This window comes from Salmo salar, chromosome 16, assembly GCF_965601325.2.
Source record: "Salmo salar chromosome 16, fSalSal1, whole genome shotgun sequence".
In the NCBI taxonomy this organism is placed as follows: domain Eukaryota; kingdom Metazoa; phylum Chordata; class Actinopteri; order Salmoniformes; family Salmonidae; genus Salmo; species Salmo salar.
Genome location: NC_138306.1, coordinates 26,036,795 through 26,054,478, shown reverse-complemented (window position 1 = coordinate 26,054,478; position 17,684 = coordinate 26,036,795). Strand labels below are relative to the sequence as shown.

Sequence of the window (17,684 nt, the reverse complement as noted above, 5' to 3'; positions counted from 1 at the left end):
ATCCCGATGCTGTGTTTTAACGTTTAGAAACATAAATAATCATCTCTTGCGATGCAATAAAAAAGATACACTTACTGTAGCAGTTTTTGCACAGATCCATACAGCTATGGGTGCTTCCATCTGAGGAAACTACACTTCCCAAGTTACACTTCCCAAGTTACGCTTACACACAGGTGTTCAGAGCATGCTAGTTAGGTAATTAGCACAGGTGGTCGTCTGTTTTCCATAAACAAGCACTGTAACATGGAAATATGGTCGTTTTGAAACACTAACCCTATCAAGGTGTGTATCTATTTAACCTTCTTTTCTTTCATGCTGATATGTAAGATAAGGTGCTTCCAAAACCGCACTGTAAGCGATACATGTAAATATTCATACAGAGTGTCAGGGATCTCAACAAAACTCCCCCCTATAGAAGATGTCTTCATCCAATGACTAACATTGTATGTGTATTAGAGCCCCACAGTGGAGGTATGATAATACCCATAAAACCTAGCAGTCAAACAGGTTCCAATTGTTTTTCCACCATTCATTTTTCCATAGGGGATTTTAGAAACACTAAAAATAAGGGCTGTGTTTCATGTAGGCTTTACCTGGCGTGACGTTTTTATAACCATATAAGTCTATAAGTTTATAACTCTTAGATTTGAAAATGCTAATTAGCATCAAAGTAGACATGCAAAACTACAAATCCCTGCAAGTCATTTCTAGCTGACACCTTTGCTAACAGGTATTGTGTCCATATTAACTTGCACAAGAAAGTTTACACAATTGTCCATTTAAAGGAAGGTAGCCAATTTATTCATTACTACCTTTACTTAGTTAGTTAATACAGAGATTCTTACCTTTGCCTCGATTCGGCAGTCTCGTCCAGATCATCACGACATTTGTAGCTCTTTGTGATAGCCACATTAGCAGCTAATTAGCCTTTCATTTTGAGGGGGGGGGGGGGGGGGGGGTGTTAAATACTGGCGAATATATTGATAAAAGTCACCTTGTCCTAGAGAGATTTACACAGTTAACAAAATGTCACACCAGGGTAAGCCTACATCCAAAATCCCCTATGGGAAGAACAATTGGAACCATTTTACTGTTTGACCACTAGGTTTTATGGGTATTATGACTCGTACTGTGGTAGTCTTTGTTATGGAACTGAGAGTCACGATAAGGGCTAAACTTACCCTGTCCAGTGTCTCAACTTGCCCCATACCCGGAGCAAGTTGTGCCAAGAGACCACTTTTTTTGGGACAAGCTATGTTTTCAAATCTGTTGTTTACATGGATTTTGATTATTTTCAGGGATACACAACATTGTGAAATATATGTAGATATCTTTGTTAGTAAGAATACTATATTTCCCTTGACGAAGTGATGCTGAATGTAAAAAATGGCTTGGCTTACCCCACTATCACCTAATGCATTACGCTACAATATTTGTATGTGACTAATAAAATTTATTTGGTAGCCTGAAGCCTCTCTATTCGAATCAACAACTTTGTATTTTCTATTCCCATTGTCCATATTGAAAAAAAATATGAATATGTTATTCTCTGGATGTATTCCTATCTGTATTCCACATGTCAAAAATGCATGTTTGTTTTACACATGCCACAAGGCTATTTGTAACTCTAACGTTCCATAACGTTGTGCCTGCTGAACTAGTGGCGTCTGAGGTGATGACGTCTAAAAAAGGCGACAGTCATTGCAGTCGTCAAAACGCGACGACAATGGCTACATGTGTGATGCTACGTTGCTTGTCTTCCAACTTTTCTTCTGCCTTGCTCTATCGTTTGGCACAGCTACCTCCCTCTCGGCTGGTATCCAGGGCATACTTACTACGGACTTTATCCACTACCACCCGACTCTCATCAGGTAACGTTACTTGGCTTGTGGACATCGTAACACAGGTGGTTCATAGCAAGGACGCATTGCACGACCGTAACGTAGCTAGTTTAGCGTGTAGATATAACTGTTTTTCGGTTTGTGTCTACTCGAACTAATTTTACTATTTTCCTGAATTCCACAGCTCTTAAATTCACAGACAAACACGAATGGATACGAGTAGAGGGAGAGGTAGGAACGGTTGGCATCAGCAAATTTGCTCAGGTGGGTTGTTATCACGAGCGTATGTTCCCGCTAGTTTGTATGAGCCACATTGGGACCTGTGGTCTTAACTACCCAGTGTTAGCGTGTGTTGTGGCACACGGATCATGAAGTGACACATTTAGTTAATTTCTCATGATCTAAATCTGTCATGCAGGAGGCTCTAGGAGATGTGGTGTACTGTGGACTACCAGAGGTTGGCACACAGCTGGCACAGACTGGTAAGGAGCAATTACTACCATAGACTTGTGAGGAGGGTAATGCGACCGCTGGTCCTCTTGGGTTATACTAGTCACCCTTGCCTTCCTCAAGACCTGTTCATGACCTGACCTATCACTCTCCTTTTTTAGATGAGTTTGGCGCATTGGAGAGTGTGAAGGCAGCTAGTGAGTTGTACTCTCCTCTAACCGGGGAAGTTACAGAGGTCAACACACTCCTTGCAGACAACCCCGGCCTTGTCAACAAGTCCTGCTACAATGACGGTGAGCATACATACACACACTCTACACCCGCCGACATGCATGCATAATCTAGTCTACGCGCGCACACACATCACACAGTAGTCCCGTGTGGCTCAGTTGGTAGAGCATGGTGTTTGCAACGCCAGGGTTGTGGATTCGATTCCCATGGGGGACCAGTATGGGAGAAAAAAAATGTATGAAATGTATGCATTCACTACTGTAAGTCGCTCTGGATAAGAGCGTCTGCTAAATGACTAAAATGTAAATGTAACATCAGTGATTTATTTTAAGGAAAGAAAGAATATTCAAACAGGGCCTATGTCTAGGCTAACCTCTGACCTGTAACCCCTGCTGGGACAGGTTGGCTGATGAAGATGACCATTGCCAACCCTAAGGAGCTGGATGCTTTGATGGATGAGAAGGCTTATGAGAGATACATCAGATCCATAGAGGACTAGCACTGCCTAGCCCCAACCCTTATCACCCCCACCCCCTCACCTGCCTGTCAATCATTAGTAGAGGAAGTGCACCAGTTGTGCCATGACACTACACCGGGGAACCAACAGGGATGCCAGAGAGGCTGCAGAGCTCATCTGTATTGACCTGCCAGTGTTATTGTGCTCTGAATGTTAGGAGTCTTTATTGTACTGGTAATGACTGACTTAATGGAGATGCTGAGGACAAGTGTCTTACACCTGTGACATGTACAGTATGTGGATGAGTGATACTGTACGACTCCTGATGAGTCCTGATGCAGCCTATGGAAGAATCTCAAGTCTTTTCCTTGATTCCTTGTGTCTGCTCTCTGCCTCCTTAATAAAACAAATCTGAGGGTTTCGCTCTGTTTTGAGGAATTGAGGAAAAGGCTTTTTAAGATTCATCCTCAATCTCTCCTCGGGCGCTCAAGGCCTGCCCCAAGCACAGGATATGAGGAACTTAAGATTGTGAATACTACTAGGAAAAATAGTCCTCAGAATTTCACTATCAAATACAGCTGTCTGGATCAGTCCGTCTGATAGGGTAGTAGAGGGAAGGGACTAACAATAAAGCACTTTGGATCTAGTGCAGGCTGGTTTTTACTGTATGTTGGGCCTCTGCATGTACTGGCACTATCGAGAGGAGACTTAAAAATAAAACTTACACTTGTGTATTTACTTTGAATGTGTTAGTACTGTATCTTTTCAACTTTACCCCCCTCCAGCCTCCATTACAGAATGTTGTTATTATAAATGGCTTTGGTAATTGACTCATTTAAATAAATTCATGTAAACAGCAGTTTGTTCCTGTTACAGCATAACCCATAATGTGGTTACTGACATGTTGCAGCATGATTGCATGACCTGGAACATGCACCCATTTTGAAACTACCAAGGTAGTTTTTGGACTTTTCTCATTTGGTAAAAATCCATCCTCCACCTTCTGTAACCTGGGTCTTTTCTCAATTAGATTGGCTTAACTCCTGCATCCTCGCCTCCGTCCTCGCTCGCCTCCTTTTAAAAAAAAGTCTGAGGTAATCGAGGAGAGGTGTCGGTGGACAAATGTGCTTGTATGAAATGAGAAGCTTCTCCACTCGCGCGCCATCAGGCAAATTGTTTACAGAAGTGGATCCCAAAATGTGTAAAGTGATAAAAGTTGTGCAAGACAGTTATAGATAAAAGGATAAGTAGCATATAGTTTTTAAATGTGTGCATGCTTTCCTCTGACAATACAATATCCGATTCAAAGGGGGACTGGCAGATATCAAAACCCTTCCAAGGTAGGATACACTTGTGCTTCCTCGCCAACAGGCGGCTATCAAGGCGGGAAGGACAGTCTTCCAACGGACTTTTTCCCAAACGTGAAAAGGCCACTAAAACTGATAAGATGTCAATTAGTTAGTAGGCGAATGGAAGTGTCCTCCCCTCCTCGATAGTCACCTTTCATTCTCCCTAAGTTAGTGAATAAAACAGCTTTAGCAAACTCCACCAACTCTGATGTCCTAGTTGTCTGAATCCTGGCTTAGGAAGGCCACCAAAAATGCAGAAATGTCCACCCCCAACTACATTTTCTGCCAAGATTGCAACTCCACTCCCTTTGGAAGTTCTATCTACTGCAGAGAGAGACTGCAGAGTTCTGTCATGCTATCCAGGTCTGTGCCCAAGCAGTTTGAGCTTCTACTTTTAAAAATCCACATTTCCAGAAATGAGTCACTGTTGCCGCTTGTTTATAGACCCCCCTCAGCCCCCAGCTGTGCCCTGGACACCATATGTATCTGGAGGAGGAGATCAAGTCCAAGGTGGACCAGATCCAGGACATCGTGACCGGGAACCCCACGGTCATCAAGATGGTGGTGAGCTTCAACCGTGGAGCCCGTGGTCACAACACGCTGAGGCAGCTGCTGGCGCCTGTTGTCAAGGAGATCATCGAGGACAAGGGCCTGGGCATCAACACCAACCCTGTGGATGTGTACAAGGCCTGGGTCAACCAGCTGGAGACCAACACTGGAGAGGACAGTAAACTGCCCTACGAGGTGACCCCGGACCAGGCCATGTCACACAAGGAGGTGCGCGCCAAGCTGGAGTCCTCCAGTCAGGCGCTGCGGACGGCCACAGACAAAGTGCTCAACTCCATTGTGTCGTCACTGGATAACATCCCCTATGGCATGAGATACATTGCAAAGGTCCTAAAGCATTCCCTTCATGAAAAGTTCCCTGACGCTACAGAGGATGAGTTGTTGAAGATTGTAGGGAACCTGCTGTACTACCGCTACATGAACCCAGCCATAGTGGCTCCGGACGGCTTCGACATCATCGACATGTCAGCCGGAGGTCAGCTCCACTCTGACCAGCGTCGTAACCTGGGCTCCGTGGCCAAGATGCTGCAGCATGCCGCCGCCAACAAGCTGTTCGAGGGAGAGAATGCCCACATGACCTCCATGAATAACTACATCTCCCAGACATACCAGAAGTTCAGGGGTTTTTTCCAGGCTGCGTGTGACGTCCCCGAGCCAGAGGAGAAGTTTAACGTGGATGAGTACTCTGACATGGTGACTCTGAGCAAGCCTGTCATCTACATCTCTATAGATGAGATCATCAACACACACTCGCTGGTGTTGGAGCACCTGGAGGCCATCTCCCCCGACCACAACGACCTGCTGCATGAGCTGCTGGAGGACCTGGGGGACGCGCCTGATGTGGAGGCACTGCTGGGTGAAGGAGCCGTGGATCCTAACCATCCCAACAAGGAGAGCACCCTGAGTCAGCTGGCTAAGACGGAGATCTCCCTCACACTCACCAGCAAGTTTGAGCTTCTGGAGGGAGATGACAAGGACACGAAAGGCCTGATGATGAAGACTAAGAAGCTGATAGTAGATGTGATCAGGATCCAGCCAGGAGACACTCTCCCAGAGACCCTTGAGACCCCGGCCTCTGCCCTCCAGGAGTGTGAGCATTCTAAGGTGGTGGCGCTGCGTGCGGTGCAGGACGCCCAGACCCCAGAGGGGCTGAAGAGCAGCCAGGCGGTGCTGGAGGACAGACAGCTGCCTCTAGAGCAGAAGAAGAGGAAGATCCTGCGCAACCTCCGAACCCTGGAGCAGGCTGGCCTGGTCACCGCTAGCAACAAGTACCAAGACCTCATCAACGACATCGCCAAGGACATTCGTTACCAGAGACGCTACAGACAGAGGAGGAAGGCGGAGCTGGTGAAGCTCCAGCAGGCACTGAGCGCGCTTAACTCCAAGACAGCCTTCTATCAGGACCAGACCAACTACTACGACACTTACATCAAGACCTGCCTCGACAACCTCAACAGGAAGAACACGCGGCGGTCCATCAAGCTAGAAAGGAAGGTGGAGGAGAAGGGCAGTAAGAAGTGGAAGCATCAGTCTCTGAAGTACACAGCTGCCCGACTGCATGAGAAGGGAGTGATCCTGGAGATAGAGGGGCTGCAGACCAACCAGTTCAAATATGTAATGTTTGACATCTCTCCCAGTGAGGAAGTTGGGGACTTTGAGGTGAAGGCCAAGTTCATGGGAGTTGAGATGGAAAAGGTCCAACTCCATTTCCAGGATCTGCTCCAGCTGCAGTACGAGGGAGTGGCGGTGATGAAGATGTTTGACAAAGCCAAAGTCAACATCAACCTGCTCATCTTCCTCCTCAACAAGAAGTTCTATGGAAAATGAGGGATCATTAAACCAAAGGTGGAGGGGAAAAGATTAAGTGGGCATAGGTGTGAAAGAATTGTGTGCCTTTTGACAAAGCAACATTTGGTATAGGATGTTTGAATGGTGGTTAACGTGTTATGTATGTCTGACTGGCCATCCTCAGGCTGGTGAGCTAAACACACCCACGCACATGCACGCACACACCCTCAGGCTGGTGACCCACACACACATTTGATTAATCACTTTATACCAAAATTAAGCTCACATTGAAATGGGTTTGTTGCTTGTATTGTCATGTTATATCTGTTGCTTAATTATAGAATTTTTTTTCATGTTCAGTTTTCCACTGGGTAATTAATTGTACATGGAATATATTTTTCATAAGTATATTATAATGGCATTTACATTTTATATGTAGAAGTTATATACAGTGCATTCGGAAAGTATTCAGACCTAAATACCACAATGACAAAGCAAAAACAGGTTTTTAGAATTTTTTGCCAATTTATTCAAAATAAAAAATGAAATAATACATTTACTAAAGTATTCAGACCCTTTACTCAGTACTTTGTTGAAGCACCTTTTGCAGCGATTACAGCCTCGAGTCTTCTTGGGTATAACGCTACAAGCTTGGCGCACATGTATTTGGGGAGTTTCTGCCATTCTTCTCTGGTCCCGTGTGGCTCAGTTGGTAGAGCATGGTGTTTGCAACGCCAGGGTGTGGGTTCGTTTCCCACGGTGGACCAGTACGGAGAAAAAAAATGTATGAAATGTATGCATTCACTACTGTAAGTCGCTCTGGATAAGAGCGTCTGCTAAATGACTAAAATGTAATGTAAATGTAAATATGTGAATTGATTGCCCCCCATCTATCTTCAGAGTTCGTACTGTTAGGTGACCTAAACTAGGATATGCTTAATAACCTGGCCGTCCTACAATCTAAGCTAGATGCCCTCAATCTCACACAAATTATCAAGGAACCTACCAGGTACATCCCTAAATCCGTAAACACGGGCACCCTCATAGGTATTATCCTGACCAACCTGCCCTCTAAATACACCTCTGCTGTCTTCAACCAGGATCTCAGCGATCACTGCCTGTGTCCGTAATGGGTCCGTGTTTAAACAACCACCCCTCATCACTGTCAAATGCTCCCTAAAATACTTCAGCGAGCAGGCCTTTCTAATCGACCTGGCCCGGGTATCCTGGAAGGATATTGACCTCATCCCGTCAGTAGAGGATGCCTGGTGATTCTTTATAAGTGCCTTCCTCACCATCTTAAATAAACATGCCCCATTCAAAAAATGTAGAACTAAGAATAGATATAGCCCTTGGTTCACTCCAGAAAATCACTGAAGCTGGAGTCTTACATCTCCCTCACTAACTTTAAGCATCAGCTGCCAGAGCAGCTTACCGATCATTGCACCTGTACACAGCCCATCTGTAAATAGCCCACACAACTACCTCATTCCCATAGTTATTTTTTTTCTCCTTTGCACCCCAGTATCTCTACTTGCACATTCATCTTCTGCACATCTATCACTCGTGTTTAATTGCTAAATTGCAATTATTTTGCCACTATGGCCTATTTATTGCCTTACCTCCCTAATTTTACTACATTCACACACACTGTATATAGACTTTTCTATTGTGTTATTGACTATATGTTTGTTTGTCCCATGTGTAACTGTGTTGTTTGTTGCCCTGCTTTGCTTTATCGTGGCCAGGTCACAGTTGTAAATGAGAACTTGTTCTCAACTGGCCTACCTGGTTAAATAAAGGTGAAATAAAATAAAATCATCGAGGATAGTCATGTATCCTACTGGAGTTTTTAAATCTGCCACACCCCAGTTGAATCAGCTTTTGTTTTGTCGGAGCAGAAAAGCATGCATACGTTTAAAAATGGTAAGTAGCGTTTATCAAGAAAATGTCTTGCACAACTAACTTAATTCATTTTGATCACTTTACACATTTATTTTTTGTGATCCACTGTAAACAGAATTTGCCTGATGACACGCGAGTGAAGGAGAGACATTTGACACAAGCACAGTTTTGTCCACATTCCCTCTCCTCCCCGCGTCTCCTCGATTTACATCTGACCATTTTCAACAGTATGTGAGGAAGGACGCAGAAGTTAAGCAAACCAATTGAGAAAAGGCCACTGGGCACCACAGTGGCTCTATCGAACCTTTAGCCCCTGCCCTTATGGTCATCTGTGAGAAGTAGCCACTCCCCCAGGCACTGTGGAGAACCTGTCCTTGGCAGCGGGGGTCCTCTTTCCCCTTCCTTGAGCTGCAAGGGGGCGTGGTAGTCCCTCCATCCTCCTCTGGTCTCGCTCCTGTCTTTCCCTCCTCTCTGTTCCCTCATTTATCACGCTGGCTGTGAAGTCTGTCTGGTTCAGGAAGGCGATGGTCTCATTCCGCCTGCGGCTCACGTAGCCCTTCAGAACGGCGTTGTAGGGGTTAGAGGCAGCGTCCGCGTCTGGATCGTCTGATTGGTGCTTGAACTCCATACGGGTGATGACAGGCAGGAGGAACTGCCCACCTGTGCTGACCATACCTCCCTGACAGAGAAAGGGAGAGAAGCTGTCACTCACTCAATTTAGTTCACAGTGTGACATTTGTATGTGAAAAATTGTCTGAAGGCATACAAAAACCATGTGGCCAAAGAAAGAAATCAAACAGGAAATACAGTACTGAGGACCACTCATGAGACATAATACGATAGAAGCAGTGAGTTGACATACACCCATGGCCTCCGAGACCAGGCGGGGGGGCAGGGGGACCAGGTCGCACCCCGAGCAGGGGTCCACGTACTCCCCAAAACGCCTCCTCACCAATGCCACGTCCTGCAAAGACTGGCTCCTCCTCTCCTCCAGATCTGTCACCACACGCTCTGGGTAGGACTGGCCTAGGACTACACCTAGAGGGAGAGGCTGAGGTTTAGCTAAAGTGTAGATGGATAAGGGGAGTTAAACACCCACAAGTCTATACAGAGAAACACATGAGAGTTGGGTTAGTGGTAAAGCTATAGTATGGCTATGGTAAGGTTATGGTAACTCTACAGTAAGATAAGGGTAAGGCTATGGTAAAGTTATTACAATAAGGTTAGACTAACTTTGGAAGTTTACGTTAAGATTAGGAGGATAAGGCTGGTGCTGTTGTCTCTCACCGGCACGGCGCAGCATGGAGGCTGGGCACTTCCAGGGTTTGTGTATGAGGTCATCAGGCAGCACCGCCAGCTCAGTGCACCACTTCCTGACATAGTTTCCGTAAGGGTCACAGGTCATGGCTGCGTCAACAGGGTGCATGACAAAGTTCCAGTGGTCCAGACCACACATGCCTCCATTCTGCCACATCATGGCATCTATGGCCACGTCAGCATCCACAAGGGTGTCCTACACACACACAGTCCAATGTTAGTATCAAATCAAATGTTTTTTGTCACATGCTTTTGTAAACAACAGGTGTAGACTTAACTGTGAAATGCTTTCTTAAGGGTCCTTTTCCAACAATGCAGAGTTAAAGACAAAGTAAAAAATAAATAATAGAAATAGTGACCCTGTGAATAACAATAACGAGTAAAAATAACATGGCTATATACAGTTAGCACCAGAACCGAATCGATGTCCACGGGTATGAGGTTATTGCGGTAGACACTATGTACATATAGGTAGGGGTAAAGTGACAAAGCAACAGCATAGATAATAGGCAGCAGCAGCAGTGTGTGGTGAGTGTGTGGCATCAGTATCCATGTGTGGGCATTTGTAGTGTGTGTGTGTTGGGGTGTCAGTGTAAGTATGGGTGAGTGAGTCCACTGTGTGTGCATAGAGTTAGTGCAAAAAAGGGTCAATGCAGCTAGTCCGGGTAGCCATTTGATTAGCTATTTTGCAGGCTTTTTTTTAGCAGTCTTATGGCTTGGGGGTATAAACTGTTCAGGGTCCTATTGGTTCCAGACTTGGTGCACTGGTACCGCTTGCAGAGAAAACAGTCTATGACTTGGGTGGCTGGAGTCTTTGACCATTTTTTGGACCTTCCTCTGACACTGCCTGGTATGGAGGTCCTGGATGGCAGGGAGCTTGGCCCGAGTGATGTACTGGGCTGTACTCACCACCATCTGTAGTGCCTTGCGGTCAGGTGCCTTGCAGTTGCCGTACCAAGAGGTGATGCAGCCAGTCAAGATGCTCTCAATTGTGTAACTGTAGAACTTTTTGAGGATCTGAGGGCCCGTGCCAAATTTTTTAAGCCTCCTAAAAGGGGGAAGAGGCGCTGTCGTGCCCTCCTCACAACTGAGTGGCTCTCGACCCGCTCCACTACAGCTCCATGATGTGGATGGGGTGTGCTCACGCATCCGTTTCCTGTAGTCCACAATCAGCTCTTTTGTTTTACTGAGGTTGAGGTTGTTGTCCTGGCACCACACTGCACACAATATAGACTGCCTCATCATCGTCGGGTCATCAGTAAACTTGATGGTGTTGGCCACGCAGTCATGGGTGAACAGGGAGTACAGGAGGATCTAAGCACACACCCCCCAGGCTCCTGAGTGGCGCAGCGGTCTAAGGCACTGCATCTGAGTGCAAGAGGCGTCACTACAGTCCCTGGTTCGAATCCAGGCTGTATCACATCCAGCTGTGATTGGGAGTCCCATAGGGCGGTGCACAATTGACCCAGCGTCTTAACTGACTTGCCTAGTTACATAAAGGTTAAATAAATTAAGTAAAATAAACACCCTTGAGGGTGCCCACATGTTGATGGTCAGCATGGTGGATGTGATGTTGCCCACTTGCACTGCCTGGGGGTGGCCCGTCAGGAAGTCCAGAATCCAGTTGCAGAGGGAGGTGTTAAGTCCCAGGGTCCTGAGCTTGGTGATAAGCTTGAAGGGGACTATTTTGTTGAATGCTGAGCTTTAGTCAATGAACAGAATTCTTACATAGGTATTCCTTTTCTCCAGGTGGGTGAGGGCAGTGTGGAATGCAATAGAGATTGCATCATCTGTGAATCTGTTGGGGCGGTATGAGAATTGGAGTGGGTCCAGGGTGTCTGAAATTATCTTGTTGATATGAGCTATTTCATGGCTATAGATGTGAGTGCTATGGGGCAATAGTAATTTAGGCAGGTTACCTTGGCGTTCTTTGGCACGGGGACTATGCTGGTCTGCTTGAAACAAGTTGCTATTACAGACCGGATCAGGGATAGGTTGAAAATGTCAGTGAAGACACTTGCCAGCTGGTCAGCACATGCAATGAGTACGCATCCGGGTATTCTGTCAGGCCTCACGGTTTTGCGAATGTTAACCTGTTTAAAGGTCCCACTTAAATCAGCTACAGAGAGCGAGATCACAGTCGTCCGGAACAGCTAGTGCTCTCATACATGGTTCAGTGTTGCTTGCCTCGAAGTAAGCATAGAAGGCACTTAGATCGTCTGGTAGGCTAGCGTCGCTGGGCAGCTCGCTGTTGGGTTTCCCATTGTAATCCATGATCATTTGCAAGCCCTGCCACATCCGTCAAGCGTCATGGTACGCATCGGTCTTAGTCCTGTATTGATGATTTGCCTGTTTGATGGCTTGTTGGAGGTCATAGCAGGATTTCTTATAAGCATCCGGATTGGAGTACCGCTCCTTGAAAGCGGCAGCTCTAGCCTTTAGCTCAGTGCGGATGTTTGCTTATGACCCTATACAGCTTGTTGAGTGCGGTGTTATTACCAGCATCAGTTTATCGTGGTAAATATACAGCTATGAAAAATAAATATCATGGTCAATACTATGGTCTGCAGCTTATCATTAGGTATTCTAACTCAGGCGAGCAACAACTTGAGACTTAAGCTGTTAACAAAGAGACACACCCCTCCTCCTTTCGTCTTACCCAAGTCTGCCATCCGGTCTTGACAATGCATAGAACAACCAGCGAGATGTACACTGAGCAGTGCTTAATTTGAGCCGGATCCACGATACCTCTCGTGGCATGAAAAATAATTTTCACTTTTTGCAATGTTAAAATTATAGTGAACGCGATCAAAGTTCATTCGAGTTGCCTCTTGGTTAATTCTCCTATAATTTCCTGATATTGTAGCCTACAATATGTGTCTCCACACAACTAGGCCTAGGCTATTGATGGATTCAAGACAAGGTCGTTTTCATTGATTCATCTCAGATTCTAAGTTTGTCAGTGTCAAAGTAACCGGTCATTTCGATCATTTGTGCAGTATTATGGTGCTTTCAAGACAACTGGGAACTCAAAAAAAAAACTAGATCGAATCATGATGTCAGTGATCTTCAGGTCAGAAAGTCGGAGCTCTAGAAAGCCGGTCAAAACTAATTTTCCCAGTTGGAGCTAGTTTTTACCCGATTTCCCAGTTGCCTTGAAGGCACTGAAGTCGGGAGTCAGAGATTTTCCAGCTCCGAGTTCCCAGTTGTTTTGAACGCGGCATTAAAAAAGATTATGCTAAAGTCTCCAGTCATGTAAAATGACGTAGAATTGCATGAAATGCGTTTATAAAAGGCCAAACATTTCCCGGACCCTAGGCCACAAAAAGAAATTCCCATGTGTGCAACTTCTGTAAGTGACTCTACTGCTCTATGCCACTACGCAAATGTGATGCTATTCATGCAATGCTGCATTATAAAGGTGATATTTTTTCTCCATGCATTCCGGTACCTCAGAGCTCTCCAAATCACCCCCCTTTCGCGCTCAATTTTGTTCCGGCAGCTCCCGATTTACAAATGAAGCACTGACACTGAGTATACCAAACATTAGGAACTAATATTGAGTTACACCCCCTTTTGCCCTCAGAACAGCCTCATTGAGTCGGGGCATGGACTCAAAAGGTGTCGAAAGCATTCCACAGGGATGCTGGCCCATGTTGACTCCAATGCTTCCCACAGTTGTGTCAAGTTGGCTGGATGTCCTTTTGGTGGTGGACCATTTTTGATACACACGGGAAACTATTGAGTGTGAAAAACCCAACAGCGTTGCAGTTCTTGACACAAACCAGCTCACCTGGCACCTACTACCATACCCCGTTCAAAGGCACTTAAATACTTTGTCTTGCCCATTCACCCTCTAAAGGCACACATACGCAATCCACTTCTCAATTGTCTTGAGGCTTAAAAATCATTCTTTAACCTGTCTCCTCCCCTTCATCTACACTGATTGAAGTGGATTTAACAAGTGACATCAATAAGGGATCATAGCCTTCACCTGGGTTCACCTGGTCAGTCTATGTCATGGAAAGAGCCGGTGTTCTTAATGTTTTGTACACTCAGTGTATATAATCCATGTCCTCGTTCAACCATGATTTTGAAAAACATCGGATATTACAGTTTTTCAGGTCTTGTTGATAGGATGGTCTCGAATGAAGCTCATCCAGTTTGTTCTCTAGTGACTGCACGTTCGCCAATAGAACAGAGGGCAATGTAGGTCTATTTGGTGGCCGACGGATTTTCACCAGGATGCTGCCTCGCCTGCCTTTTGGTGCCGCTTCCTCTTTCGATTCCCAGGGACTAGGGGCCTGGTCCGGAGTAAGCTGAACATCCAGAGCTGCCGACTCGTCGTATTAGACATTTTCATTAAACAGACAAAGCTCTATAGTCTGGTGTGTATGTCTGTGTGTGTGCGACCGTGTGTGCGTAAGTCTCACCTGGAACCAGCGATATCCTTCTTGCCATGGTAGATGGAGGTAAGCTATGAGGAAAGAAGCCACTACGTGTCTCATATAGTTGTTCATCCATCCAGTCAGCCACAGCTGTCTCATTGCAGCGTCTACTAGAGGATAACCTGTCCTGCCCTTCTGCCACGCCTTCAGATGACCCCTCTCATTGCTCCACCGAAGGGCCTGATTGGACAAAAACCAAGAAGAGAGTGAGTGTCCTGCTTTCATTGGATACAAACTAGGAAGAGAGTGCTAGAGCTAGTGTTAACCCTGTCCTTGCCTTGTATGGTGGTCTGAGTGATTCCCAGGGCAGGTCTGGGAACAATGTTAGCTGCCAGTAGGCCAGGTCCCTCCAGGCCAGTTTTCGTATGAACTTGGGGGGTCGGCAGCGCGCCCCTTTAGTGTCCCACAGCAGCCAGCGAGCACTCAGCTGGCCAAAGTGCAGGTAAGGAGACAGACAGCTGGTGTTGGGGGCATCCGCTCGCCCTGATTCCTTCTCATATCTGTACACACCTGGAATACGTACACACACACATATAACATATCTATTCTGTAGGGTGGTTTAATTCCGAGTACAGGTAGAGAAAGGGAAATGTGTGTGTCTCACCATCATTTAGAAAGGCCTCTAGACGTGACTGGGCCCCCTCCTCACTGAAGTCCCAGGAACTCCTGATGTTAGCCGCCCAGTCAATCTGGAACAGACACACACTCACATTAACATACAACCAACAATAACCCAGACCCCCATGTGCTTCAGTCCAAGGGGTTACTGACCGTGGTTCCATCCTTCCTGCAGGGCATGCGTGCCAGTCCTAGCCCCTCCAGAGGGCAGCCTCTAGGCCAGACAGAGGGTGAGGGGAGCGATATGGGGGGGTCCAGGGGAACCCCTAACCCTGGGCCAGGGTTCATCTGACAGCAACTCATGAAGTGGGATACAGAACCAATACCTGAGGGAGGGAATGTGTGTGTGAAAGAGTTACTGCTGTGTCATATTAAATGTTAATAACAGTAGTAGTGGTTGTAACTGTAGTATTACCATACCTCTGAGTCCCACCCCCTCAGTAGTAACAGTATAAGGGTCTCTGAGACAGTAGGAGTGGACCATGTTAACCTCCACTCTGTCTTTCTGCAGCGCTGACACCACTACCTGGTCCCGCTCTCTCAGCCACGGCTCGTAGAGGGCGCTAGCCAGCACCGTCTGCGCCCCTGTCTCTCTCACCAGACTCCTCAGGGCACGCAGCGAAGAACCAATCCCCTCTCTCTCCTCATCCGGCCGAAGGAAAACAAGATGGCTGCCGATGTGTTCCAGAGCAGAGCTGAGACAGGACAGGGCCTGGTGCAGCCAGAATTTACCTGGGATGAGACAGAGAAGGATTAGACACAGATCAGGAGACACAGAAGCTGAGGTAAAGAAATAATGACATAATATGTATACGTTTATACTTACAGGCCCCTCCCATAGCCACGGTTACCCCGGGACCCTCCTCCTCCTCTGGGCACCAGATAAAGACGGGGATGACCGGCCCTCCAGCCTCCAACGAGCCAATCACAGCTGGGTTGTCATGGAGACGAAGGTCCCTGCGGAACCACAGCAGCACAGGGGGTGGAGCCGAGGGGCATCGAGGCACACCTACCACCTGCTGGCCATAACCCTTCCGCCGCTGACGTCGGTTCTTTGAGCGCTTTGGCTTCTCAGATTGGTCCACTTCGCACTCCACCACTGTGACGTCATCTTTGGTTTGGTTGAGATTGGATGTCAAAGAAGTAGCAATAGATGCACACACATCCTGAGTGACGTTAGACCATTTTATGTCTGTCTGTTTCTGGGTCTTGGTTGGGCCTCTCTGTCTCTCTGTCTGAGGAGAGCTGCCATGTCCAGAGGATCTTCTGGGTGATGTGGAGTCTTGGTGTTGAGCCTGAGTCTGTCTCCTTCCTCCTGCTGCTGCTAGCTGGGCGTAGCTCGCACCCTTGGGCAGAGGGGCTGGCGGAGGCTGGCTGGAGCTACCATTAGGAGAAACTGACTGACTCTGAATGGAGCTATTCTGGGGCCTGTATGTTGCCGTAGCCTGGGTGTCTGTTTGACCCTGGAGTTTAGGGTCTGGGAAGAGGGGCTTGGTATCGGTCTGCTGTTGCCTTTTGACCTCTAATAGGGACAGAGCCAGAGCCACTGCCAACTCATCATCCTCATCCTGTAACAGACAATTACGGTCATATATACAGCTTTAGTCATATACACAGCTTTACAATGTTAGAGGTTCAAAATAGTCTCTGTCTCTGCTTTACCTTCTTGACAAATACAACTCTGCTGGAAAATCCAGCTGTACCAGCTCAAGCCAGTGAACAGCTCAAGATCCGATCTGGTCTAAACTGGATTTTCCGGCAGGGTACGTTAGGCCTACAACACTAACAAAACACACACAACTATCAAACTAACAAATGTAATTGTGTTGAGACAGAGTATCTATAATACTTTTAGAATATGACTGGACTATACACATCACACACACACACACACACACACACACACACACACACACACACACACACACACACACACACACACACACACACAGTCGTACCTTGGAGAAGTATTCCAAATAGATGGAGGTGAGGGTGGTGTGAAGGCTGCTGTGATCGGTGGCTAGGAGCTGGATGAGCGGCAAGAAATGTGTCCGTGTATCGTTGTGTCCCAGTACAGACACACACAGACAGAAGAAGCCCTCGGCGTTCTCTCTCCCCACAAGCAACTCTCTCAGCATCTGACGAACCTGGGACATGGGGTCCTCACCACCCGATACAGGCATGGTCTATTGCTGGTGATGAAAAGCAATAAAATGGAGAGGAGTTCCCTACTGAAACTGTCAGTCTCTCTTAAAATTCAAAATGCCCAAAAATCCAGATTAGGTCGTAATCATCCATGAAAAGACACTGTTAAAGTGGATTTCGTTTGCATTTTTCTGAAGTTTTCGATTAGTGGAGATAGTGGGACTGAGAGAATCGAGTATGCTGCAAAGTGAATGAGTTACTCAACAGCTGATAGCCAGTTACACAAACTCAATCCCATGCTGTTTTGTAATTACTTCGGGTGTGATGCAATGTAACATTGTGACCAGTAGAGGGCACACAAGTCTACAATATTACAGTCATTAGTCTCACTTACTACGCTCATGGTGCTCCTGAGAAACCCTCACTGCTTCCCTCTCCACACTAAAGACAAATAAAATCATCATCCCTCTCCCGCCAAGTGTCTTTTATACCCTTCATTTATTCTCTTGATCCTCATGCTATACAAGAGGGAGAGAGATCAATAGTGTTTAAACAAAGTATGTAGGCT

The 17,684-nt window shown here is 46.5% G+C and overlaps 3 protein-coding genes across 3 annotated transcripts; 2 read left to right on the top strand and 1 right to left on the bottom strand.

Annotated features, from left to right (window-relative positions):
- The first annotated feature begins 1,670 nt into the window (after positions 1–1,670).
- Positions 1,671–3,724, top strand: LOC106573440 (glycine cleavage system H protein, mitochondrial). Its single transcript, XM_014148490.3, has 5 exons — positions 1,671–1,871; positions 2,026–2,105; positions 2,260–2,323; positions 2,453–2,584; positions 2,924–3,724. Exons 1-5 carry the CDS (start codon positions 1,676–1,678, stop codon positions 3,019–3,021), a joined length of 570 nt encoding a protein of 189 aa, XP_014003965.1. The 5' UTR covers positions 1,671–1,675; the 3' UTR covers positions 3,022–3,724.
- Positions 3,725–4,793: 1,069 nt separating this feature from the next.
- On the top strand, positions 4,794–7,174 carry LOC106573439 (ras GTPase-activating-like protein IQGAP2). The gene has a single exon (XM_014148489.3). The coding sequence runs from the start codon at positions 4,809–4,811 to the stop codon at positions 6,720–6,722; it is 1,914 nt and encodes a 637-aa protein (XP_014003964.2). The 5' UTR covers positions 4,794–4,808; the 3' UTR covers positions 6,723–7,174.
- A 1,475-nt stretch (positions 7,175–8,649) lies between these two features.
- Positions 8,650–17,154, bottom strand: si:ch1073-390k14.1 (deoxyribodipyrimidine photo-lyase). The gene is made up of 10 exons (XM_082963252.1): positions 16,922–17,154; positions 15,798–16,570; positions 15,392–15,703; positions 15,125–15,297; positions 14,958–15,042; positions 14,631–14,863; positions 14,339–14,533; positions 9,876–10,101; positions 9,436–9,626; positions 8,650–9,267 (listed from the first exon to the last, which is right to left on the bottom strand). The coding sequence occupies exons 1-10, from the start codon at positions 17,152–17,154 to the stop codon at positions 8,914–8,916; spliced, it is 2,775 nt and encodes a 924-aa protein (XP_082819378.1). The 3' UTR covers positions 8,650–8,913.
- Positions 17,155–17,684: the final 530 nt, after the last annotated feature.

Coding starts and splice junctions, on each gene's coding strand:
- si:ch1073-390k14.1 (XM_082963252.1), bottom strand. CDS start 17,154: ATGCCTGTATCGGGTGGTGAGGACCCCATGTCCCAGGTTCGTCAGATG. Junction 15,298..15,391: donor TGAGGGGGTGGGACTCAGAG/GTATGGTAATAC, acceptor TCCCTCCCTCAG/GTATTGGTTCTGTATCCCAC. Junction 14,534..14,630: donor CACTCAGACCACCATACAAG/GCAAGGACAGGG, acceptor TTGTCCAATCAG/GCCCTTCGGTGGAGCAATGA.
- LOC106573440 (XM_014148490.3), top strand. CDS start 1,676: ATGACGTCTAAAAAAGGCGACAGTCATTGCAGTCGTCAAAACGCGACG. Junction 2,106..2,259: donor GCATCAGCAAATTTGCTCAG/GTGGGTTGTTAT, acceptor TCTGTCATGCAG/GAGGCTCTAGGAGATGTGGT. Junction 2,324..2,452: donor CACACAGCTGGCACAGACTG/GTAAGGAGCAAT, acceptor CTCCTTTTTTAG/ATGAGTTTGGCGCATTGGAG.
- LOC106573439 (XM_014148489.3), top strand. CDS start 4,809: ATGTATCTGGAGGAGGAGATCAAGTCCAAGGTGGACCAGATCCAGGAC.